Source organism: Passer montanus, unplaced genomic scaffold (assembly GCF_014805655.1).
Source record: "Passer montanus isolate IOZ18808 unplaced genomic scaffold, ASM1480565v1 scaffold63, whole genome shotgun sequence".
Classification (NCBI taxonomy): Eukaryota; Metazoa; Chordata; class Aves; order Passeriformes; family Passeridae; genus Passer; species Passer montanus.
Window position 1 is genome coordinate 3,022,952 of NW_024371371.1, and position 23,599 is coordinate 3,046,550.

At 49.8% G+C, this 23,599-nt stretch overlaps 2 protein-coding genes across 3 annotated transcripts; one reads left to right on the forward strand and one right to left on the reverse strand.

Moving 5' to 3' along the window:
* Nucleotides 1-323: 323 nt before the first annotated feature.
* On the forward strand, nucleotides 324-2,137 carry COPS9 (COP9 signalosome subunit 9). Its single transcript, XM_039728042.1, has 3 exons — nucleotides 324-444; nucleotides 515-587; nucleotides 1,839-2,137. Exons 1-3 carry the CDS (start codon nucleotides 382-384, stop codon nucleotides 1,874-1,876), a joined length of 174 nt encoding a protein of 57 aa, XP_039583976.1. The 5' UTR covers nucleotides 324-381; the 3' UTR covers nucleotides 1,877-2,137.
* A 6,820-nt stretch (nucleotides 2,138-8,957) lies between these two features.
* ADIPOQ (adiponectin, C1Q and collagen domain containing) lies at nucleotides 8,958-15,390 on the reverse strand. 2 transcript variants are annotated; one of them, XM_039728003.1, is made up of 4 exons: nucleotides 14,979-15,390; nucleotides 12,229-12,268; nucleotides 11,227-11,446; nucleotides 8,958-10,752 (listed from the first exon to the last, which is right to left on the reverse strand). In XM_039728003.1, exons 2-4 carry the CDS (start codon nucleotides 12,229-12,231, stop codon nucleotides 10,226-10,228), a joined length of 750 nt encoding a protein of 249 aa, XP_039583937.1. In that variant the 5' UTR covers nucleotides 12,232-12,268; nucleotides 14,979-15,390; the 3' UTR covers nucleotides 8,958-10,225. The 2 variants fall into 2 exon arrangements, with proteins under 2 accessions (XP_039583937.1, XP_039583938.1); XM_039728004.1 differs by lacking the exon at nucleotides 12,229-12,268 and having other exon boundaries at nucleotides 14,979-15,388.
* Between the last annotated feature and the right edge of the window lie 8,209 nt (nucleotides 15,391-23,599).

The following is a 23,599-nucleotide window of genomic DNA, read 5'->3' on the forward strand; positions in this document are numbered from 1 at the left end:
TGCATGGCTTTGGGAGCTTTTTTTTTCACAGGTGATGCTCTCAGGTTAGTCTCGGGAGACTGCTCTCTGTGCAGAGGAGTTATGTGTGTACAGGAGTTATTCAACCAGTGCACCCAGTCTGGGAGCTGGAGGGGCCGCCAGTATCAGTCACACCCACTTTGTTTGCAAGCTGATGCCTCACTGAGGCCTGGAGGGGCGCAGGGCCTGCCATCGCCATGGAGATGGGGCGGGGGGGAGCAAGATGGCGGCCTCCATTGGTGGTCGCCATGGCGACGGGGGCGGGATGAGCAAGGTGGCGGCCTCCATTGGTGGTCGCCATGGCGGGAGTGGCCATTGGGCAGGGCGGCGCGGCGGAAGTGACGGCGGCGCGGAGGGGCCGCCATGAAGCCGGCGGTGGACGAGATGTTCCCTGAGGGCGCGGGGCCGTACGTGGACCTGGACGAGGTGAGGCGGGCGCTCCGCTGCCGCGGCCGCGCTGCCGCGCTGCGGGGGCGCTCAGCGGCTGCTTTCGCAGGCAGGGGGGAGCACGGGGCTGCTGATGGACCTGGCCGCCAACGAGAAAGCGGTGCACGCCGACTTCTTCAACGGTAAGGCCCGGCGCGGCCCGGGCAGAGCCTCGCGGACCTCGCCCCGCTTCTCTCCCCGCGGCCGCTGAGCTGGCGGCTCTGGGTGGAGCCGTGCGAGCGGTAGAACGCGGGGTTTTCCTCTCCGGGCACTCTTAGGGCGTTAATCGCTACAAGGAAAAATACCTGCTCGTGTGAGAGGTGGCTTATGTGAAACAGTGCAAATACGTGTGAAAGTGTGGCCTTCTCTGCACCATCTGCTCCGGTGCTCACGGCCCCGCGCAGGGAGGCGTTTTGTGCACATCCCCAAGTCAGTTTGAAGCCGTTCCCCCCGTGCTGCCCCTCCAGGACCCTGGGAACAGTCTGTCAGCCTTCCCGGGAGGTGCTAAAGGCCGCCCTGAAGCGTGTCCTTTCCAGCCTGAACAATCCCCGTTCTCTCAGCCTGGGTGTGAGTATTTACAGCTGCCTTGAGAGAGAGCAGCCACGGAGGGATGGAATACACAACACTGCGCTGCACCTGGTGGCTAAAGGGGTTTTTGTGCTTCTCAAGAAATGCATTTAGACATTGCAGCAGTGAGTTTTATATGTTATTGAATCTGGCAGTGGCGGTGTTAGTGCCACAAACTGGTGTTAATTCCAAAACAAAGTACATTTCTCATTTTACCCAAGACTGAGAGCACAGGAGTGAGTGGAAGGCAGTTCTGCTCTCAGCTCTCTGTTGGAGCCAGCGTGTTCAGGAGCAGCTATTTCCATCTGTCTGCACCCTCACACTGGCATTGTGTTCCACTGGTAGTTCAGGGCTCTTCTAAATGAGGATTCATCCTCAGTTCATTGCAGGTTCTTGTAAATTGCCTTCTGTAAGGCTGTGTTCACTTAGGTGCTTAGCTTATGTTCAGCATGCAAAGAAGAGGCAAGGCTGAGTAGTTAGGAGTAATTCCAAGTGAGATTGGAGCCATTTCACTACTGGGAGATGTGTTCTGAGACAGAAATGTTATTGGCACCTTTAAAGCAATTAAGTGGTTTTGAGGAAGGGCTTTTTAACACAAAACAATTAAATGTTTTTGAGGAAGGGGTTTTTAACACAACTCCCAATTTGTTAATCTGCAAGATCATCACCCTGATGCTGCATTTCTAATAACTGATGGTGCAGTAACTCTCATTCTCTGAATTCACCTTTATTTCTGTCCTTGATCCAAGGAACAAAGTACTGTCTTGCATGTGCATTTGTAACACTGGAACTTCTGAGGTTAATTTTTGTCTTGTTTTCCTGACTAGATTTTGAAGATCTCTTTGATGACGATGACATCCAGTGAGCTGATGTGTCCAGCAGAGCTGAGATGTGGAGTTTTGTCTAGGATCACCTGTGCAGTCCATTATTTATTAAAATAAAATGGGAAAATCACAGAGTGGGGAAGAAAACCTGGATAAGCTGCTTGGGGAATATGAAAACCAGACAATTAAAGATAACTAAGGAGGGAAGTGTGCACTGGTATTTCTAGGAAGCTGTGTGTAGATTTCCCTGGAAATGTCATTTGCTGATGTGCTTACTGAATAAAATACTGAAGAAACACACATCTCTCTGGCTTATAAAAGTAGAAGTTGCTGTCCTCTGAGCTCCCTTAGAGTGATTATTTTGGTATTAAATAATTCACTTTGGATATTACATAAGAGATACGCAGCAGGGCTCATGCTGCCCAGGAGAGTTTTGTTCATGCCACAGTAAAGGATGGTTTTGGGATCAGATTGTTCTGAATAGTCCAACTCCCCTGTTGGTCACACTGAGAAGAGTGTGGGTTGTCTTTTGTTTCGAGACAGAGAGCTACCATCAGTGCTTCACTTTTAATTTAAGGAACACAGAAACAAAAAGTAACTTCACCTTGATGTGTTAAGCAAAGAGGTGTTCTGACCCCAGATTAGGGCAATGCTTGGATTTAAAAATATAATTTCATTCTTGAAATTGTACTTGGTAGAAAAAGAAACTTTTTCCTTTCCTACAGAAGCTAATGCACTTACTCGTGCTTAGAGGTACAGTGTATATGAGCCAGGTTGTTGAAATACTGGTTCACATTTTGACATAAGCTTTTCAGGACATAAAAATGTTTCATTCTTACCCTTCAGTGACCAAACTGAATCTCAGAATGAAAGGAACAAGTGAGTTTTTAGTGTATTTTTTTTCAGAGTTGAGAGTGTAATCCTCTCTAATCACAAATGCAATCTGTATTCCATAAATTGATCACAGACTAAATACTGATCTTTCTTTAAACAGTTAACACTACTTAAATTTTACTTGCAGGGAAACATAATCTGTCACATTTTTATTTCTTTAGTTTGCCTTCAAAAAGGAAATCTTAAATCTAACAGTAACTCTTCCAACCACTGAGTTTAAAAAAAATAAGCACAATAAAGCCAGTAGGATTTTGTGTCTTTTGGTTGTGCTGCTGTGGATTTCTGCAGGGCCTGTGTCTGATCCTGCAGGGTGCTGTAAATCAGCACTGACGTGTTCTCTGCCTGTGCCTGACCTTGTGCTGTGTCCCTGGGGGAGCAGCCCTGCTCAGGCAGTGCCTTTCCCTTTGGTGCTGGCTCTGCTGAGAGCCTGGGCTCACTGGGACTGAGGTAAAGCAATCTGAGTGGTGGCAAATGGGCTTGGACTGTCTGTGCTTACTCCAAACTATCTTTTGAGAAATGAGTTGCTGCCAGGAAATGGAGGCAGCATTTTGGGCAGGTGCAAAAGATGAAATAAAATTCAAGAAGCAACTGTCCTCTGCTCTTTTATTTACTTCTGCTGATTCCTCGGTATGGTTGGTTTTGGAATACATCCTTGTCAACGTTTTGTAGATAGTTCTTTGGTTTTTATTTTCTTCCTTAAGTTGTAAGAAACTTGAGCTTTAAGTTTGATCACAGCAGCAGGAGCATATTCTGTGACACAAACCCTCCTAGGACAGCTGCTCTTCAGTATGGATGGTGTTCTCTAAAGATGTCTGAAACCTCAGTGAACGTTGGTTTGAAGGTGCTAATGGTGAGTGGTTCTGGTTGTGTAACATCTCACCTGATCAAAACATGGAATTCCCTCTGGAACTGGGTCCAGCAGTTTTCATCCTGGGAGGATGTAACTATCCACTCAAGGTAGGTCGAGCTAACACCTTTTTGTGAACATTTCCAGAAACTCAGAGTTTTATGTGGAAAAGTAGCATCAATAGTACTGCTGGCACCTGGGAGGTGTGTGTGTGTCTGTGGAGAGGGAACTTCGTCTGTGCAGTGTTTAACAGTGTGTGAGTTAATCAAAGCTGTGGAAAACTGGAATCCCAGGAGCTGCCTGGGTGTGCAGGTAATGCCGCTCTGGCTGTAGCTACCGGGGGTTCATGGGTATTGCCAGTCCTTCCGTCTGATACCTGTGTGGGTCTCCTGGGCTGGGATGAAATGAAAGGAACATTCAGAGTTGGGATATTGCCAAACATGCATCTCGGAGCTGTCTGCACTATGCAGCTCCCTCCTGCACAGTGAGACTGAGGGTGTGCATCCCATCATCTCTCCAAAGAGGGCTGTCAGTGTGTTAAACTTCCACCAGGAGCTGTGGTTTGTTGGGGTCCCTGCTGGAACAGTGGTAGATGAAGAACAAAATGCCCTTCAGCTTCACATTGCTGCTGTGTTCCCACTTGTCAAGGCTTTCAGTATAATTAGTCTGGGGCAATAGCCTTTTGTCAGGAAATAATCACAAGATGTCAAAATCTCTAATAAAAATGGATGTAAGCAGCATTTGACTGCCTTGGTCAATTAATTCTTGAGCTTTGATTCCTGTCCCTTTTGTGGAGATTGACACCTCACATAGGAGGTGTTTCTTAGGGCACAAGGCTGTTTGAACAGCAATATGCACAATTTAGTCTGATGTGTATTCATTTAGAAGCTGCTGGGTACTGCTGAGTATTTCAACATTCAAGTAAAGTCTGAATAGTTTTGTGAATTGTCCCAGTGATTGCAGTGGGACAGCTGGCAATCCATAAAGCTGAGACTTGGCAGGATGAGGTCCTAAATGCTAAAATGCCTTAGAAGGGTGTAGCCAGTGGTGCAGCACAGATGAAAAGCAATTCCTTCAAAACACTTAAATGTCAGCTTGTTCCCTTCCATACTCTCAACAGGCCACAGCTCTGTCTGCAGGGAGCTGCAGACTGTCCCAGTACATTCTTTGGAAATAAAATGTACAATCTATTTTGAGCTGAAAAGAATCCACTCATTGTGAGGGAGAGAAAGTTGCCATGCTAAAGGAAGCTGGCTGTCATCTGTGCATAATATTTCTGCAGTGCTGCTTCTGAGCTGGTTTGCAGCTTATCCAGTATCCAGGGTTCCACTGCTCTTCATGTGAGCAGGAGCAGGCAAGCTCAAACCTAATGTGGCAATAGTGGATTTCCTCAGTGGCTTTTTGCTGAGTTAACTTCCAGGGAATAAAAGGTTTTCTTTTTAATATTTTATTTCAGTAATTGAAGTGGAAGGTATTTTTCTTGATAAAGAAGGAATTCATTTAGATGAATAAATGGACTTCTTCCTGCTTCCCAGGGGTGTTGAGAAGCTGGCAGGCATCTTCCTGCTCTCAATGTGCAGTTGTTGAACACACGAGAACATGCTGGGCAGATGACAGTGCTGCCCTGTTCCCTGAAGTCCCTGTTGGTGATGGGGCTGGAAAGCCAGTGTCACATCAGGGTATTTTGGAAAAGCACAATGCAAGTCAGTCCTCAGCAGCAGGGGTGGCTTTAAGCACGAAGATTTGCTTCTTTGTTTTCTGCTTTCAAGTTTATTTATTTTTTGAGTTTGCTTTTTATATTTGTTCCAGTTGGCCTTTGCCAAGCAGCAGGGCTAGAATCCTGACCCATGCTACAAACCTTTTATTTAAGCTTCTATGAGGAGTTCAGAGCAGAGGGAGACAGGAGCAGTGTCTTTCAAAGCTTTTAAAATTCACAAATGCGACTATTTTGTGAATTCTGCTTGCTTATTTATGAAAAAAGGTTTAGGTGATCTTGTACAAACTCATTTAAACTTAAAGCCTCCTGGAAGAAAGGACTCTGTTTAGAATATTGTGAATAAACAGATGCACAGCTGAGAATGTTGTGTATGAGGTGGGTGACAGGGCAAGGGGATGTGACAAAGCATCCCTGGTGCTGACAGGAGCTGCCCCACCAGGCGAGTCCCAGCTGGGGATGCTTGGCTGAGGACACTTCAGAGGGGACTCCTGTCACAGGACAGCGGGTCTGTCCTGCCAGAGAGCAGAGCTTCCTGTCCAGGGCGTGCTCACCTCCCAGTGCAGGGTCCTGCTGTGACCTTCTGCTCTCCTGCTGTGACCTTCTGCCCTCCTGCTGCTCTGGAGCTGCCTCTGCATGGCTGGGGTACAGGGCTGTGCTGTGGGAATCACCTTCCCTGTGCTGTGCCTCATCCGGGATGGCAGATCCACCTTGGCCTTCAACACTTGCCAAGACATGGGACAGAACTAGAATGGCTTCTCTGGAAATCCCTGTCAAGGAGAGAGAGGCTGTGCTGTCCTGCCTCTTTAGCAGAGCTCCCCTTTCACAGGTGCCCAGAGGGAGCTGGCTGTGTTGGTTCACACCCCCTGTCCTTCCCTGCCTGACTCCAGAAGGGAATTAAAGATTGTCTTCAAGTCTCATCTCTCTGCCTCCCTCCCTGATGCCTCTCCATAAATCTGTCCTGCTTTTATGGGAGGGATTCCAAAGATTCTCTTGAGGGTGGGAATCTCTGCAGGAAGAAATAGATACTGACATTTAATGCTTCCATTTCATTGGGAATAAACCTTTCCTTTCCCCTGGGTTGGCTGGAGGGTTGAACTGCGCCTCCATGTAAGGAAGTTTCCCAGTGTTCTCAAAGAGCAGTGGGCTGGGCTGATCATCCCAGGATGAGCTAAGGGTGGGTTTGCTGGCTTACAGTCCCATGGAGACTGAGGCTTTTCATCAGGTACCTACACCCAGCACAAACACAGTCAGAGATACACGTGGCAGCCTGGGCACACCCTGGTTTCCTGCACAGTATTTCAGACACTTTAAATCTGATGGCATTTCATGTATGGAAGAAGAGTGGCTGATTAGCCAAATGTCAGACTTGATCCTAATTCCTCTGCCTGTTTCCATGATGAAAACCCTCTAGTGAGTTTATACTTCAGGAATGCAAGTCTTGCAAGCAATTTATCTTTTTCTTGTAGCTCTTCATGGTTTAGTGCATCTGCTATTTGTATTCCAATTAATTACTGGCACAAGTGATTACATGGGGTTGAAGCACAATTAGGACCAGCCTATAACTGTGTTTGAAAGGGCTTTGGATGCTTTTACAGATGGTTTCCCTGCTGGATGAGACTGGTCAGTCTCTCCAGCTGTCTCCAGCTGTCTTCAGCTTTTCGTGTTATTTCTCCCTAATTGTTAGTGCAGTGACTTCAATCTTTCATTGGGGAGTGTTCTTGCTTTCTGCCTTTTAGAGTACATTAGCTTCTAAAGGGAAAAGCATCCTTTTAAACCTGCCAGAGAGGCAGTAAATAGTGAGACGTAACTTTGTACAAGGCATCTGCTGTCAGGATTGATTAAAAACCACAAACTAAAACACTTAAATTTGTTGGAGAGCAGGTGATTCAGTGCCCTCTCAGCATGCCAGTGTCATTCTTGCTCTTTTCTTACAAGATAATTGTGTGTTCCATGCAGTGTGATCCTCAGGAGCCAGCCCTGGCTTTGGAGATGTGTCTGTGTTGGCCAGGTTTTGCCCTCCCAGGGGTTTATGAAGCATGGAGGGATAGTAAAACCACAACACCATAATGGAAAAAGGCTGGATTCCTTAGGAACTCCTCTGTGCACATCCCCCAGGACCTCGTTATCCCCCCAGACCCTGTTTGCAGCTCTTCCTTGAAAGCAGCCCAAGGCCAGCATGGTGCCCTGCAGGTCCCTGCCCATGGTCAGCCTGGCCACATGCCCCTGGTGTGGCAGAGCTGTCGAGGTGCAGGTCTGATACCCATCCCACATGCAGGAATGTGGAGCTCCTGGCCCATAAGGACTCCCCAGGGTGATGGTGGCCATGCTCAGCTGCTGCTCCCAAAGCTTGCCAGCATGTTTTGGCTGGCTGAGACCCCCATGCAGACCCCTGCAGGGGCTGGGCAACCTCAGGAGGCAGGAACAGAGGGGAAAGGGCTGCAGTGGGGCAGAGGTGGGGGTGCCTGCCCTGTGTCTGTGCTTGATTCCTTGATGGACTGAGTCTCTGTTGGGAGCAGTTGCCTTCTAGGAGAGATGGGAGGTGGTTTAAACTGGAAGAATCTGGTGTCTGCTGGGAAAGTGCTTGTCTGAGCTGAGCAAGAATCCTACAGAGATTTGAGCTGAAAGGCTTCATAAAACAGTCACAGTCCCTGCAGGGAGGGCTTTGAGCCCTGTTTCCATGGTGGGTGTTTGCCTTGGGCTACTGTTGGCTGGGCTTTGAGGTGCCTGGCTGGGACATGCATGGGCAATGCAGGCCCATGGAGTGTCATGCTGAAGGTGCAGTTCAGAGTCTGAGAGAAGGGGGAAGAGTCAGTACTTGGAACAGCAGTGCCTTAATGACTTTCTTTAACATTTTTCCCAAGGTCTGAGCCTGAGTGCTGGTGTACTGGATAAAGCTGTAAGCATGTTTTCTCCTGCTGCATGGCAGCAAAGAAAGCAATAATTTGTTTTGACTCCCTCTTGGGAACTGGTCTTTAAACTTGTATAGCCTCCTAATGTTTATCCCAAATGCCTCTTAATACTCTGGCTGTTTCAATTTTCCCTGCCTTCTGAAGATCCATCTGAAAAAATTTGAGAAAAACAGTGGAAAAAACCCTGACTTGCTCTTTTCAATTTAAGCCTCTTACACCATTTGATCCAGCAAGTGCTGCATTTTTAAATCTCCTTTTTTAATGGATTTCTGTTGGTTTTTTTTTACCTTTGCCCTGTTTCCTTCCCATTAATTCCCACAATAAGAGCAGGGCTTTTCCCAGCTCACTGAATTTAGCATGACGAGATTGAGCATCAGTTTCACCTTTGCTAAATCCAGGGTGCTTGAAGCCTTCAGGGCCAGCAGAGGCCCTCACTCTGGACAGCCATTTAGGCTGGATTCAGGGTATTTGGTTGGGAAATAGTGAAAATAGTTGGGGAAACCAGAGCTCACCTTACCCAAAAAGGATGCAATACAGTGTAAGGTGGTGAGATGCTGAAGCCTTGATGAAATTTAGAGTGTGGAGTGTTTCTTGAGAAAGGAAAAGGGGGATACCCCTGTGTGGCACAGCCTATAGTGCCCCCACCTTGCTGGAAAAAAAAATGTAAAGGATTTCCTGGGCTGCCTGGTGAGGCTAGGAGTATATCCCTTTCCTCAAGCCCTTCCCAACAATACACACAAAAAAATATGGACACATTCTCATTGAGAGAGCTTTTTATTTGTTTTTTATTTGCAGTGTGGTAATTCACTGGAGTGTGGAAAATGATGTTGCAAGTAATTTCAGTTGAAGCTCTTAATACTGTTTTGTGCTTGTAATACTGCATTAGCTCTGATCTGTGTTAGCTTGCTCGGAAGCTTAGTAGCAGGAGTCTTCTTTGAATGTATCTGAGAAACCATCAAATCCTCTTTTAGCTAAAAGTCCGGAAAGCTCCTTGGAGAGCAGTTTGATGGAATTGACACTAATTGCAGCCTTAACACTCTTCTGCATGCAGGTAACCTTGGCCAAAGCTGGGGCAGGGATGGGGGTGTTCATCCCCGGAGCCCACTCCACATGGGAGGCTTCAACACCACCCAAAGCTCTGCCCAGCTGGTGGGCAAACCATGGCTTATGGCACACTTAGGGCCTGGAAAAGGACAATAGATCTCAACCTCTGGCTGTACCTGGGAGCCGTTTACAGGGGAGATGGGACAGGATCTTCATGGTCATCTTGGGACCCCCAAAACCACAGAGTCAACGGGCTGCTTTTGTTTTGTGGCCTCACCAGTGCTCACAAGATTTCTCAGATAAATCCCAAGAGAAGAGCCCTGCCCTAAACTTGCATTAGAGATAACAAAAGGGGATAAACATAAAAAGAAAACCAAAGGATTAAAATCAGTGGATGTTAATAACCTGAATATATTCAAAGATCTGGGCTAAAAAAAGGGAGACAACAAACCAGGAGTGGAAGTCAAAGGTCTTAATAAGTGGGAGTTACAAAAAATTGAGCCACCTGCTCCAGCTGAAAACAAGAGCACTCTACTTTTGTGAGTAGTATTTTCCTTCTTCTACTCAAACTTTAAAATGCTGAGTAAAATTCCTACAATTGGTTTAAATGGATTTAAGTGGCTAAAAAAGGGAAATTTAGAATGTCATATTTAAATACAACCAATTTTTCTCTTCTCACTTTTAAATTTAAAGGAACATTAAGCCATATCGCAAGTTTTTGACAACATGGCAAGAGTGGTATCTGACTTTGGGCTGAAGTTTCCACAGGAAAGCAAGAGCAGAGGTAGGAGTGAACTCTTGGTTCCATGGAAGTACTGGTGTGACCTCAGTGATTTCACAGGAGAAAGGGTTCCCCCTTGGCAGTCACTGCCCTTGCAAAAGGTGATTTTTTGTAAATACATTACAGCTATAGTGCCAGTGCCCCAGGACATGTCCAGGGTTAAGCCACATCCTCCTTTTCCACACAGCATACCCTACTTTAGTAGTTATCTGGGTCAGGGTACAGGAGGAAGCCCATGAAGGTGGAATCATTGAGGTTGTCAGCATAGACCCCATTTTTGTCCCCGTTCCCATACACCTGAAGCCAGACCTCGTCCCCGGAGCTGAGGTGCAGCAGGACGGAGCCGCTGGCTTGGTCCACGTTGTTGTTCTGGAACTGGTCGTAGGTGAAGATCACGGCCTTGTCCTTCCTGTAGAGGCTGACCTTGACATCTGACAGGTACACCGTGAGGTGGTAGGAGAAGAAGTAGGTGCCGGGCACGTTGCAGAGGAACTTGCCCGTGCTGGGGTCGTAGTGGCCCTGCTCGTTGTAGAAGATCTTGCTGAAGCGGATAGGGACGTTGGGGGCAGGGCTTCGCTCCGTCAGCCCCACGCTGAAGGCAGAGCGGTGCACAAAAGCATCTTTGCCCTTCTGCCCTGGGATTCCAGGACTTCCAGGAGACCCGGGGGGGCCGGGAAAGCCTCGGCTTCCTACTGGGCCCGGTTCACCTTTGGGACCTGCCGGACCTGCGGGACAGAGTGGGGACTGGGAGCTGTGCTTGCAGTGTGTTGGAAGCTGCTGCTGAAATGCAGAGCCCTGCCCTACTGCATTTGCAGGGACCCCTGTGGCAGGGAGGAATTATGTATCTGACTCCATGTTCCCAGAAGGCTAATTTATTACTTTATGGTACTATGCTCAGCAGCGCAGAGCCAAGGAAGGGCTCAGGATCTCAGAAGCCCCCAGGGCTGGGGCAGTGAGTGGAAACCCTGCTCACCCCCCAACCCTGGCTGTGTGCAGAGCTGCTGAGAGCAGCACGTCAGCAAAAACATCTTTAACTGGGAAAAAAATCCTGCACCAAACTCTTTGACTTGGGTTATGGAATCTCCACCCCAGGAGATAATCAAAACCCATCTGGATACAGATCAGGCATGGACCCACCAGACATGAAACCCACTGGGATTGGGACTGGAGCAATGACATACCACCTGCTCCTCACCAACCTTCATCTCCTTTATCTCCCTTGAGCCCATCTCTGCCGTCTTTCCCATCCCGGCCAGGGACACCGTTGTGGCCAGGGTAGCCGGGTGCTCCTCCCATCCAGTTGGCACATGGCATTTTGGGGTCAGGCTGCGTGTCCTGGGCAGCCACCCCTTTGGAGTGGGGGGCCAGCAGCAGCAACGAGCACAGAAGGAATCCTGCCAGGCCCCTCATCGTTGGTTCCTGATGTGGACAATTGCTTTGTTAACTTTAAAAGTTAATGGAGAAAAAAGTGAACTTTTTCTTCCACTCTTCCCCCCCCCCGCAAATAACAGAGAGGCACAGAAGACTCAAGTTGAGCAGTACATCTGAAGGAAAGCAGTTTGTGCTGCTCGCGTGAGCTCCATGAGCCAAGCTGGGCCCCTGGGGCACAGCCAGAGCAGAGAGGAGCAAAGACCAGCTACTCCCCCAGCCCTCCCAGGCTCCGTGCACAGGCACAGATGTTTCAGGAGCCAGCACAGCAGATGCCAGGGTATCTGTGGCTGATCTCCTTGCAAAGCTCGGCTCAATTAGCCACAAAAAGCCCTGACTCAAGCCTGGGTGAGTGAGCAGCTGATGGGAGGTACAGGTCTGCAAAGTTCTCTCACACCCTCTACAGCCTCGAAGCAGGCAGGGGTGGGTTCTGACTGCACGTACAGCCTGCTCACCTGGGTCTGCCTAACACGAACAGAAACCACAGCCAGGCTTCCCAGCTTCCCTGAGCCACAATTTGAAAGTATGATACTGGAGTTTATTTTCCATCTGAATTGTGTTTTTATTATGGGAAAGCAAAATGTGCAGTATTTAGGCACTGTAGGATTGCATTTCTTTTTAATCTGCCTGCTTTGTTGGTCACAGCAATTAATGCAGCTGCCCAAAACCAGCTTGGTGGTGACACCCTGCTGCCAGCCTGGCTTTGTCCTATGCTCCCAGCCCCTGGTGGGCTTTGAGTCAGACTTTTAGAACACAAGATATTTTATAATTACCATTGTTGTGTGATACTGCTCCCTGGGCAGGGTTTATACTCTGGAATAGTAAAGGTATCCTGTTAGGAGCATTGTAAGTGGCATAATAGGCAATAAAAAGTGAGCAACAGCATAGTAATTAGAGTCCCTTAGCTCTGTAATTTTCAAGAAAAATAATATTTTGGAGCAATTTCTTTGCAGGGTTGATTTTCCTGGACAAGCTATTCAAATGTCATATTTTAAATAATGTCTTATTAGCTCTGGTGTCATTGCTTCAAAGGAAGCTAAAGAAATGTGCTGGTTTTAGGTGGGGCAGAGTTAATTTTCTTTGTCCATGTGTTGTGTTTTGGATTTGTGCTGAACACAGGGTTGATACCACAGGGGTGGTTTTATTACTGCTGAGCAGTACTTGCACAACATCAAGGCTTTTTCTGCTCCTCACCCCACCAGTGAGGAGCCTGGGGGTGCCCAAGGAGTTGGAGGGGACACAGCCAGGACAAGTGACCTGAGGGATATTCCAAACCATGGCATCATGCTCAGCTCTAAACCAGGGGTGAGGCTGGCCCCAGGCTGCTGCTCAGGGGCTGGCCAGGCATGGGTCAGTTGGTGCTGAGCTTCTGTCTTCATTTGCATCACTTGTCCTTCACTCTTTGTTATTTTCTTTTCCATTACAAATTTCTCATTGTTATTATTACTATTTTATTTCAATTACTACATTGTTCTTATCTCTCCCCACGAGTGTTCTCACTTTTACCAGTGCAATTCTCTCTCTCCCTTTCTGCTGTAGCAGGGGTGAGTGAGTGGCTCTGTTGCAAGCTGGGGTTAAACCACAACAGTAACAAAGAGGTTGTCAGGATTTCAGTTTTTGCTGCAAAAAAATATTGATTTTGAGGATATAGAAGGGACTTTGAAAAAACAAAATTAAAAGCTGTCTTCAATGGCTTTGGTGGGCAGTGCCTAACACCTAAAATCCAGAAACTCCCAAATCCATGCCTGCCCAGCCAGGCTCCAGCAATCCAGCAGCCACCCAGCACTCTGAGATGGGACCAGTGCCCTGCCTTGGGGCTGAGGGTGCTGTGAGGTCCAGTGGGCACAGCCTGAGCCTTAGGCAGTGTTCCTGTGTCCCTGCACTTTGGGAAGAGAAACGTCCCTTTGCAGGAAGGGCTGTAGTGATTGTCCAGGGACCAGCATGGAGCAGTGAAACTGATGTCTGTAAATCCTGAAAGTGGCTTGGTTTGCTAAGCAAGGTGTGCACAGTGATCACACCTTGCCCTGCCCCAGTGAAACCCTTGTCCCCCCTGCCTGGGTCCCCTCCAGCTCATGCACATACCCCTCCAAATCCAGCACAGGCTGTCTGGGGACACCTAACTGTGTTAAAACATGGTGGTGATCTATAAAAATCTGGCTCAGAATCGTGTTTCTTGAGCTGTGTTTTGGTGATTTTGTTTGGGTTAGTTCTGCTTTCTGGTGTGCTGCCTAAAACTCAAATATCATCTAAATTTTAGTGGTGTGCCCCATAGCCAGGTCTTCTACTGGTGCAAAATAACCCCTCCTGTAAGGTCACAAGCAGTGCAGGTGTGAGGAGCCAAAGCAGGGCTGCAGGGAAGCTTTTCTGGGGGCTGCCTGCCCACTCTGCTCCAGAGGGCTCAGAGCCATGCCCTCCCCAGCATCAGTGCCCACACATCACACACTCAGTGCTCTCCTTTCTCAGGTGAAGAGTGCTGTGATATGCAAGGAAAGAACATCTTCTATCCCCACAGTTTAACTCAAGCCCAGGTGGTTTCTGTGCTTGAGAAGCCAAGCAGCTCTCTGGCATAAGTATGTCTTACAAAGGGGAAGTTTTAAGCTGTGTCTACCAGATCGGAGCTTAAACTCTGGTTTAGAAGTGACATCCCTTTATTTGGTCTTTCCCATTTCCTTTTGGTTTTCCATCTGATGCCTAACACCAGTTTAACATGAAATAATTTGCTATATTTTAATGTCAGTTGTACCTTTTGGACAAGAAATAGATGAACAAGAAATAGATGAGCTCTGTGCTGCTGGTGTCTTTCAGTGATTGCCTTGGCAGCTGCTGTATTAAAGGCACATCTCTGTTATATGAAGCTTATTCATTTATCAGCAGAAACCACAGTAGCATCTGTGAGAACAATGTCATTCCTAAGGGCTATATAGTGATTCAGAATTTAAATTTCAGATTGCACTATATAAAAATTACATACTCTAAGTCCCCATATCTTTCTGCACAAAACAGACTGAAAAATCCATCTGTTTTCCCACTGGAGAATTCCCCTCAAAGGGTATTAATCAGGGCTTTGGCTTATGTCAAAGGTTTTTCTTTTTGTAATTCTCGTAGTGTGGTTTTTGCTGATGTTCCAGAGGGCTCACACCTTAAATATGGGTGGTGCAGGTTTCTGATGAGGAACTGATGCCACTCAGGGAGATTTGGGCAAACCCAATCTTCCCTGGAGTCTTGGAGGAAAGAGGTGAATCAACAGGTGCCAGTGCAATATTCACTGTTACAGCCATGCAGTTTCTCACTGTTGTTCCTGACTACTTTTTGATTTAGTTCTGTTCTCTAAATAGTATTTCTAAAAAGGGAAGTATGAATCTAATGGAAATCAGCTATTCTTGGTTTAAAATACTCTCTGGCTATTATAAGAATAACCTGAGAAAGACAACTTCTTGCAAACAGAAAAGTCTGTCCAATTCAGCCCAAAAGAAAAGAAACTCCTGAACTTAGTAAGGAGGGGGGAAAAAAAAATCATGCTTACCAGCTGCTTTGAGTCCTGGTTGGCTTGCTGCAGTCTGTTTAGAGAGTGAAGTCTGGCTATTGCATCGCTATCCTGAGGGCACGGGGAGCTGTCAGCTCAGACACTGCAGTTCCCACTTGCTATTGCGCATGCTGACCTAAAACTTGGGTTTTCCCATTAATTTTTTCCTGGACATAAGTTTTGGAACAGATATATAATCCACTGGGATAGCTTGTGAAGATGGCCTTACAGGGAAAAGATGGCTTTGGGAATTGGACAGGAACTGGAAGAGCAGTGGTTTGCTGGAGAGCCTGTGTGAGAGCCTGCTCAGCCAGGGCTGTGCTTGTCCAGCCCAGGCTGCTGCTCTCTGCAAATTGGGAAATGCTTCAGTGGCTGGTGGAGAAAGTGTGTGCAGCTCTCAGCAATGCACACACGTGGGGCTTTCAGTGTGTTAGTAAATGAATTATTGTGGAATAAGTTTGGGCTTCTCCTTTTAACTGCAAGAACCATTCCTGGAGGCTGGAGGCTGCTGCCACACCAAAGAAGGGCAAAGCTGCTCAGGGGGAGGGCAGCACTGGGGGAAAGCTCCTTTTTAAGGCACCTAAGCATGTGCCAGCACTATTGTAAATGACTGGAGTAATTCCAGCCTGAGGATGGCTTCCCACCTATCAAGCTTTTTGGCTTTAGGTCAAAACCAAGTCTCTTTCTCCCTGCATCTTTCTCCTTCCCAAAGCAGAGGTGGACCTCAGCTAGCAGAGGCGTTCCTCTGCAGCTGCTCTGGGGCAGTTCAAAGTTAGCTAGGTGGAACCTTGGCAAACCCGAGTTCCCAAAATCATACCAGGAAAAAATTGTGTGATGTTGCAACTGGGCATGGGAAGCTGGTGTGCTTGTGAGAGGGGAAACTCATCTGAGTGAATGCCAGTATTGGCATGGCAGCATTCTGAATTGCTGAGTTGTTTTCAAGACCTGGCTATTGGGAAGGACTAAAAAGATGTATAAATGAACACATAAATAACTTTTTATATGTAGAGCTGGGAGTCAGCAAGAGTGAATTTTTAAGCCTGAGGAGAAGGTGCAGAAGGGAGGAGCCCCAGGACAACTGCATACTGCCTGCCTTGTTCTGGTCAAGCCCTTAGTCCCTTAGTCCAGCATTTAAGAATATTTGTAAGTTTTTTTGGATGATGGGTTTTCCATGCAATGTTGAGACTTAAAACAACCTCTCATGCAACCCCAGTAAAATACCACAGTAGTCTAGTTGGATCTGTTTTGTTATAAATGTGATTATCTAGGACCATGTGCATTTGTGTGCATGCAATACCAGTGTTTCTGTCGAAGTTTCCTGAGAGATGAAAGGAGGGGAATGACCTTGGAACTGAAATTGGACCTGCTTTTGCTATGGAGTGAGAGGTTTTCAGCTGCCCCTGCCCCAGGTGTGAGCAAGACAAGGCTGCTTCCCCTGTCAGCTTTTGACTTGAACCCCAAAAATGTATGACTGGGATATTTGTTAGGCTGCCAGGAGTTGAGGATTGGACCTGAGATGTTTAACAGGTACTGCTGCAATTACCTCATGGTCTTTCAATTCAGTTGTCAGGGAATACCACAGTGATACATTTTTCAGTGGTCCATCAAACATCTTCCCAAACATTATCCCTCCGTGCCACGAGAGAAGTGGAAGTTTATCTCTGGGGGTACAACCAGCTGATACAACCCATGGCACACTTGCTCGCAGTTATGCTGTGCTGCACACTTGGTTTGCAGGTTGGTGCTGGCTCCTGTTCCTGCTGCAGAGGGAGATCTTGTCCAATGCAGAAAGCCGCTTCTGGCTTTGTGATAGGAGCACAAATCAAATGCCTTTGGCTCTGCCTGGTGACAAGCAAAACCTGCCACCAAGTGTGGGCTGTCCTGGCAGTGCCCACAGCTGCAGTGCTCAGGGACAGCAGTCTGGATGGACTGGGGGGTGTTCTGGCACAGAGAAAGCTGCTGCTCACAAGTCCTGCAATGCTTTGTCTGCTTTGCTCTGTGGTCACCAGCCCTCCTGTGTGGGACCCGCTGCCAGTACCTAACCTGGCTACAGGCCTTGTGCTGAGCCTGGATGTTCCCTCTCTTGGACCTGATGCAAGCCAGCCAATATGAAAAACCCAAAACTGTCTCAATGGATTGTGGTTTGCAGTTTTCAGTAAGAATTAAATATAAGCACAAAGTTATATTTAGCCATCTATAAACAGGAATAAAATAGAGCAGAGGCTCATTATCAGCTGTGCTCTGTCAGATCCCTGTAGCTGCCCTGGTTGCAGGGAGGCTGGGACAGCAGCCTCAGCAGGAGGCTGGTGACAATCCAGGCCTGTTGGCAGGGTCTGTGCCATGGGGCTGGCCAGGAGCCCTCAGCTGCCCAGCACTGTCCTCTCCCAGCAAGATCAGACCAGCAGCACCGTGGAGCCCAGTCCATGGGAACCCTCGTCCCCTGGCTGGCCCTCCCTGAGACTGCTGTTCCTGTCCAGAGCTGGGGCTCCTCCGCTGGGACCTGCTGAGCCCCGTGCTCCCATTCACTGTCCCCCCGGGATGCCGGGTCATCCCCTTGGCTTCCCTCTAGTCCTGGATACAGCATGTCCCAGAAACAACACACATTCCCCACTTTGCTAAAAATGGCCCAAACTGTTGATGCTGTCTGGCAGGCGGCCTGGCAGGCTGCTCCCTGCTATTTCGGTGCTGTCTGGAGAGACCACGGCCTCTGTGCCAGGGTCCACAGTCTCCGTGCCAGGGGCACCGCGGGCAGCTTGCACGGAGCCCAGACAGACCCTGTGCCCCTTCCTGCCACTGCCTCATGGGCACCTGCACTGGGGCAAGACAGCAGCAAGCGCTGAGGGGCCAGCTCCGCAGAGAGAGCAGTAAAAGGGCCTGTGCTGCCATCCCCACAGCGCGATTCCCCGCGATCCAGGCATTTTCCTGCTCCCACACCCGTCCCTGCACAGCCTTGCACTTCCCCCTAGTGGCTAAGCGGTAATGGCGCTCTCCGAGCCCGGCCGAGGCTGTCAGCCTGCTCCTGCCTGCCCTGGGGCCTGCTCAGCCCTTCCCGGTGAAGCTGGCTCCTGCTGGGTGCACCGTGTGCCTTTCATGTCCCCAGCAGTGCCAGCAGGGAGGCACAAGGGCCATCGGCATGGCGTGTGGCACCGCCTTTCCTGTTACACCTCACGGGTTTGTTCCCATGAATTACGGGCCCTGATGTTCCCGCTGGGTTTTCCTCCATGAGCTGCAGAGACAGGCAGGTCTGGCAGCAGTGCCCAAGGCCGGGTGTGCAGCAGGGGACAGTGGCTTTGTGTGGCCGTGGGACAGCCCTGCTGGGCTGTGCAGGGTGGCTACTCCCTCGAGGCCGTGGCAGTGCGATGAGGGTGGGGGGACGAGAGGCCTCTGGGGCACAGTGGGGATGCTGAGCCAGCTTGGGTCCGGGGAGAAGGGGACACACCCCACTGATGGGCTGGGGGACCCTGGCCCTGGCTGAGGACACTGCCACCCTGTGTCTTTGCTCCAGGCCAGCTCCTGCGGGCGCTGGGGCTCCCGCTTCCCGGCCCATTTCACACGGACAAACGGGCTCCTTCCTTGCCTCTGACGGGCAGCTCGGACACAGCTCCTTGCCAGGCTTGAGCAACAGCGTGTTTCTCTGCTTGGCGATTGCAAATAAACTTCCCTGGCCCCAGGGGAGCCCCGCTTGGCTCCTAGCGAGGCCAGGGATCTTGGCACAGCAGGAGTTCTCATGCCGAAGGGACATTGAGACGTTTTGTCCAATGTAAGCAGAGCCCCGTAAATACCGCTCGGAGCTGCTTTTATTGATGTCACAGCTGTTCCCAGGGCGCTCCTTTCTGCACTGAGAGTTCAGGGCGCTGCTTTGGCCTCCCCGGGCTGGAAAACCAGGGGAGCCGGGGGGTTCTGCACGATGGCATCCAGCCCCGCTGAGGCAGGCACTGCTGCTCTCAGCACAGCCTGGGCTCGCCTGGAGCTGCCCCTGGGCCGGGAGGAGGCTGGGCAGGGACCGGGATGAGCTCAGGGCTGTGGCGTGCGGGTCACCCCTGCGAGCACCCCCCAGCTTCCACTCCCTGCAGGGATGGCATCTTTCACCAGGCACCTGAGAGCGCACCTCTGCCAGGCTGAGCTGTTAATGAGGCGCTTAATGAGGCTGTCCCTGGCCCGTTCAGATGAGCAGCTGAGCGCCGGCAGGGACAGCTGCTCCCCACGCGGCCCCGCAGCCTCAGCGGCACCGCAGCTTCACAGGGCCCAGGAATTATTTATTATGAGAGCGTCTCTGAGTCACTGAGGCGAGGAAAAGCGCATTTCCTCCGCACAGAGCTACCCGAGCCAGCCCCTCCGCTGCTTGGACAATAGATGGAGCTCACCGCCCTGGCTCAGCACGCCCGGCCCGGGCTGCCGGAGCGGGGATGCCCCCAAAGAGCTCGGGGGCAGCCCCAGGACCCTCCGGGGACAGCCAGGCCCTTCTCTCTGCCGGGGGGTGGGCAGTAGGGAGTGAGGGAGCCGTGACCCCAGCCAGCTGGAAACAGAATGGAAGAGGAGAATTGGGATTTGTCTGGGGCTTTGCAACATTTGTGCTGTTTGGTGGAGGTAACCCCAGCATAATTTCCATGGTCTTCCCAGTCTATATCACACTTCTGTCCTTTTTAAAGAGGTGTCTGCCCCCAGTCCCCTATTTTTCTTCACTTTTGGCTGCTGAGGGACAGAAATGGCTCCTTGTCACCCCTTCCCATCACCCCATCACTGGACACGTCTCCTCTTCCAGACTGCATACCTGCTACACTCAGTCTGGGGTGTCTCAGTGTTGCTGGGGTGTCTGCGGGGACTGCACAAGCCAGAAGAGTGTATTTGTTCTGGGTCTGATGGCAGAGGGAGCATGTGAATCCCCAAAACCCCAAGTGGTTTGGCAGAACCTGAGGTGGGGTTGGTGGCTCCATGCTGGGGCCCAGTGCAGGCAGCAAGGAGCCATGGCATGCTGGAACTCCTGGTCTGGGGTTTCAGGGTGTCCCCAGCCCTCCACACAGCAGCCAGCTGGGATTAGGACTCCTCACAGGGGGATTTTCATTTCCTCTCTTTGTTCCTTTCCCCCAGACATGGCACAGGGAGGGCACAGGGAGCAGGCAAGGGGACAGAGCACAGCCAGGGAGCAGGCAGGGACAGGGCACAGCCAGGGAGCAGGCAGGGACAGGGCACAGCCAGGGAGCAGGCAGGGGACAGACGGAGCACAGCCAGGGAGCAGGCCAGTCTCCCCATGTCTCCTTCTGCACAGCTCTCATCTGCTGTGTTTGGAAGCCCTGCCTGGTGCCAGCCCCGTGCCCTCCATGCCCTTGGTCACCCCAGCAGAGGGGTGGAAGTCAGGAGCCCACGGGGGACATGACTCCTTCCCGTCACACTTTGCTGTGCATTGTGCAAGGTCAGCAGAGCAGGTTTTGGCCATGAGGGTTTTTCCATTCACTGAGGTATTGATCCCCAGCCCCAGCCTGGTAACCTCTGCTGTGCATGAGCTGTCTCCCTGCCTTTTGCAGATGAGGGATGTGCCATGGGTGGCTTTGGCACTGGCCTGCTGGAGCCTGGGGCTCTTCTCCCAGGGCTGGACTCTCCTGGACTGGCATCCAGCTGCCAGTGAGTCCCTGTGTTCTCACAGCAGTCCCTGCCTGCCTTCCAGGGGGTCTGCTCAAATTCAACAACCTTTGAAAACATCAGTGAGGTGCTAAGGGATAACAGTTTGCTTGTTTCATCTAGAAAATCTATTAACTTAGTAATGAGGATGTGATTAATTAAAGGCATTAGGATTCTTACCTTGTCTATAAAGTGGAATATCATTGTTCAATCTCACCGATGCATGTTTTTATAGAAAAAAACTATAAATCTATTAAAAAATTATTTCCCTGTGTTTTTACTTTGGGCATAAATCATCCCAAAGTGGTCTTTGGGAAGTCACACATCTGTGGCACTTTTAATAGGGCATTTCTTTGTGCTTTCCAGGAGGCATTTGTGTTTACTGTAGGACTAATAAAGGCTTACAGTATCTTCAATTATTCATTTTTATAAGTGCTTGCTCTCCTGATTTGAGCAGTCAAAGCCACACTGTCACTGGTTTTAGCAGTAAATTGTGGGGCTTTTTCTGCAGTCAAATGACTTTGCATCCACTTTGCCTCTCTTCCATATGAAAAACAATGGTGGTTCACTCAGCCATCCCATTTTGTGTTTCTGGCTTTGGAAGGCACCTTTCTTTGGAAAGGCAGTCTGGCAGCTCGGGTGGCAGCTGGCTGACCCAGCAGCCTTGTGGCTGCAGCACCTTGCCTTGTGGCTGCCAGGGGTGTACGTGTGAGCTGGACAAGCAGATCTGGCAGCTGGGAGCAGACTGGGAGCCTCAACACCCTGTCCCAGCAGAAATGAGGAGCTGCAGGAACTCTGGAGGGCTGATAGGACACACTCAAGCTGTGGTGCTGCCTGTGGTAGGCTGTGGTCAGCAGCCTAGTGAGAGCTTGCTCCTTCATGCTTGCAGCTTGGCCTGGGCAGAGCTATGACCTGATGTTTTGAAAATCCTTTACAAACACACACAAAACTCATGCTGGTTTGTGCCAGTGCCCCTGAGCTGGAGCTCAGTCATGGCTGAGGCAAGGATCCTTTGTTCTGGGCACAGAGCAGCTGTGAGACCCTTTGTGTTGTTCACCTGGGCTGGAGGCAGCTTCCATGCTCACATGGCAGTCCTGGGGGACCTGGACACCAAATCCACAGGCAAACCTGAGCCCTCCTGCCATTGCACCCAGCCTCCTGCTCCTGCTGTGCCCTGGCTGTGCTCCCTGGCAGGATGGGTACCCTGCCTGTGAGCCTCGGGGTGCCCCGGTGTGCTGGGCTCAGATCCTGCCAGCTTGGCATTACAGGAGTCTCCTCCTGCAAAAGCTATAGAGCCAGACAGGCAGGTAGGAGTGAAAGTACTCCTATATAAAACACATTTTCTGGTACTCCTTTAGGGGTTTTTAATGTGATTCATATGTCCCTGCCTGGCCCATCACCCACAGCCAGGCACTCCCCTTCCTCCGGCTCCTCACTGCAGTGTTTTCTGTGGATTGGGTTCAACTAGATAATTTCATCTGCTTTGTATTTATAATCCCTATGAGGGTGGTGTCTTTAACAAAGGCTATTCCTTCTCATTGCTTTGGCAAAGCAAGCAGCAGCTCCCTGCTGTGTCTCTGCTCAGATGACACAGAGGTTCTCTGAATAGCAAAGAGAGAAAACAAAAAGAAACAGCTTAAATGCTTTCTTTTTCCAGGCAGCTGCGCATACCCACCTCATGATACCCATATCCACCTCATGGAAAATTCCCCCCAGTACTTTAGATTTTTCCTTTTCATGTGCCTGCATCCACAAGGCTCTGCCTGTGAAGCACACTGCTGGCTCGTAGATGGAGGTGGGGACATCAGAGAGAGTGTCTGGCAAGAGGAGAGGAGTGAGAAAGGGCCTTTTTTTCCCCACAGCCAAAGAGGAAAGAGTAAGGGAATTCAGAGAATCCAAATGAGGTATGATATAGGTATTCTTCATGAGAAGCACCCCAGACCTGCAGTCTGGGACTGCACTGGGCAAGTGGTTCAGCTAAAAAGTAATTTAATTCCTATAATGACACAAGCCATTCTTGTGCTTGATCAAGGGTGCAGACTGGAGGCAGAAATGGCATTGCATCATTTTCCCCCAGCAGGGCAGGGCACCGGTGCCCTCTGACCCCAGGCCCTTTTCATCCCACTGGCTCTCTCAGCAGCGAAACCCTTGGGCACACTTCTCACCAGTGTCTTTGGAGGGGGCTGCTGGTGGCATGTAGACTCTGAGACCTCACCTGCCCCATGTGGCTGAGCAGCTCTGATCTGCCTTCCCAAAATGCAGGTGTCACTTTGCCCCAGCCTGTGCCAGTGCCATCCCTGTCCCTGCTGGGCTTCTGGAGACATGTGCAGCAGAATCCAGCTCCTGAACCCCACTGCTTGTTTGTTTGTTGTGTCTTGGCTTTCTCTCTGCAAATATTTGTGTGCAGCTGAACCAGAAGTAATTGCTCCCAGCTCTGCCATGGGGGTTTGTGGTGAGCCTGTGAGTGCTGGTGTGTGTGTGCCAGAGATAATCTGGGTGCTTTTGTGCTCAGTGGCTCTGGCATCTCCCACTGCATCGCTTTTGTTTCTGGGTTCTGTTCGTCTCCCACTCTCGTCTCAGTGCATGGTGCCTTTCCTGATACCTCTGAAAATAACTGACTTCATGCCTTGGTCATTCTTATGTATTTCTGTATTTGTTTCTGGAAAGCAGCATCTCTGCGTGTGTCCCCCGGCGACTGCTGCTCACACAGCGTGTGTCTTTATGGTTCAATTAAAAACGTTATTACATTTCCCCAGCAGACCCTGCCACCATCCTGGCAAAGCATTTGCTACCTTGATAGCATTTTCCAGTTTGTGAGTGCGAGGTATTATACCAGCCCTTCCCTCTGGGACAGCACGCTGTGGCTGCACTGCAATGACTCCAAAATGCAGTGTTTCTGATGCTCTGAAATAGAGACAAAATGTAGCCCCAAGGATGCTGCCAAAACATTTCTCCAAGAATGAGACTACCTGATTTTTGAAGAGGAGTAAGTATAATTAAATTAA

What these genes read in the sequence shown, in the direction of transcription:
- ADIPOQ (XM_039728003.1), bottom strand. An exon ending in GGGAGATAAAGGAGATGAAG is followed by an intron (nt 10,753 to 11,226) that starts GTTGGTGAGGAG and finishes TCTGTCCCGCAG; the next exon opens with GTCCGGCAGGTCCCAAAGGT.
- COPS9 (XM_039728042.1), top strand. Translation starts at nt 382, where the DNA reads ATGAAGCCGGCGGTGGACGAGATGTTCCCTGAGGGCGCGGGGCCGTAC. An exon ending in CGTACGTGGACCTGGACGAG is followed by an intron (nt 445 to 514) that starts GTGAGGCGGGCG and finishes CTGCTTTCGCAG; the next exon opens with GCAGGGGGGAGCACGGGGCT. An exon ending in GCACGCCGACTTCTTCAACG is followed by an intron (nt 588 to 1,838) that starts GTAAGGCCCGGC and finishes TTTCCTGACTAG; the next exon opens with ATTTTGAAGATCTCTTTGAT.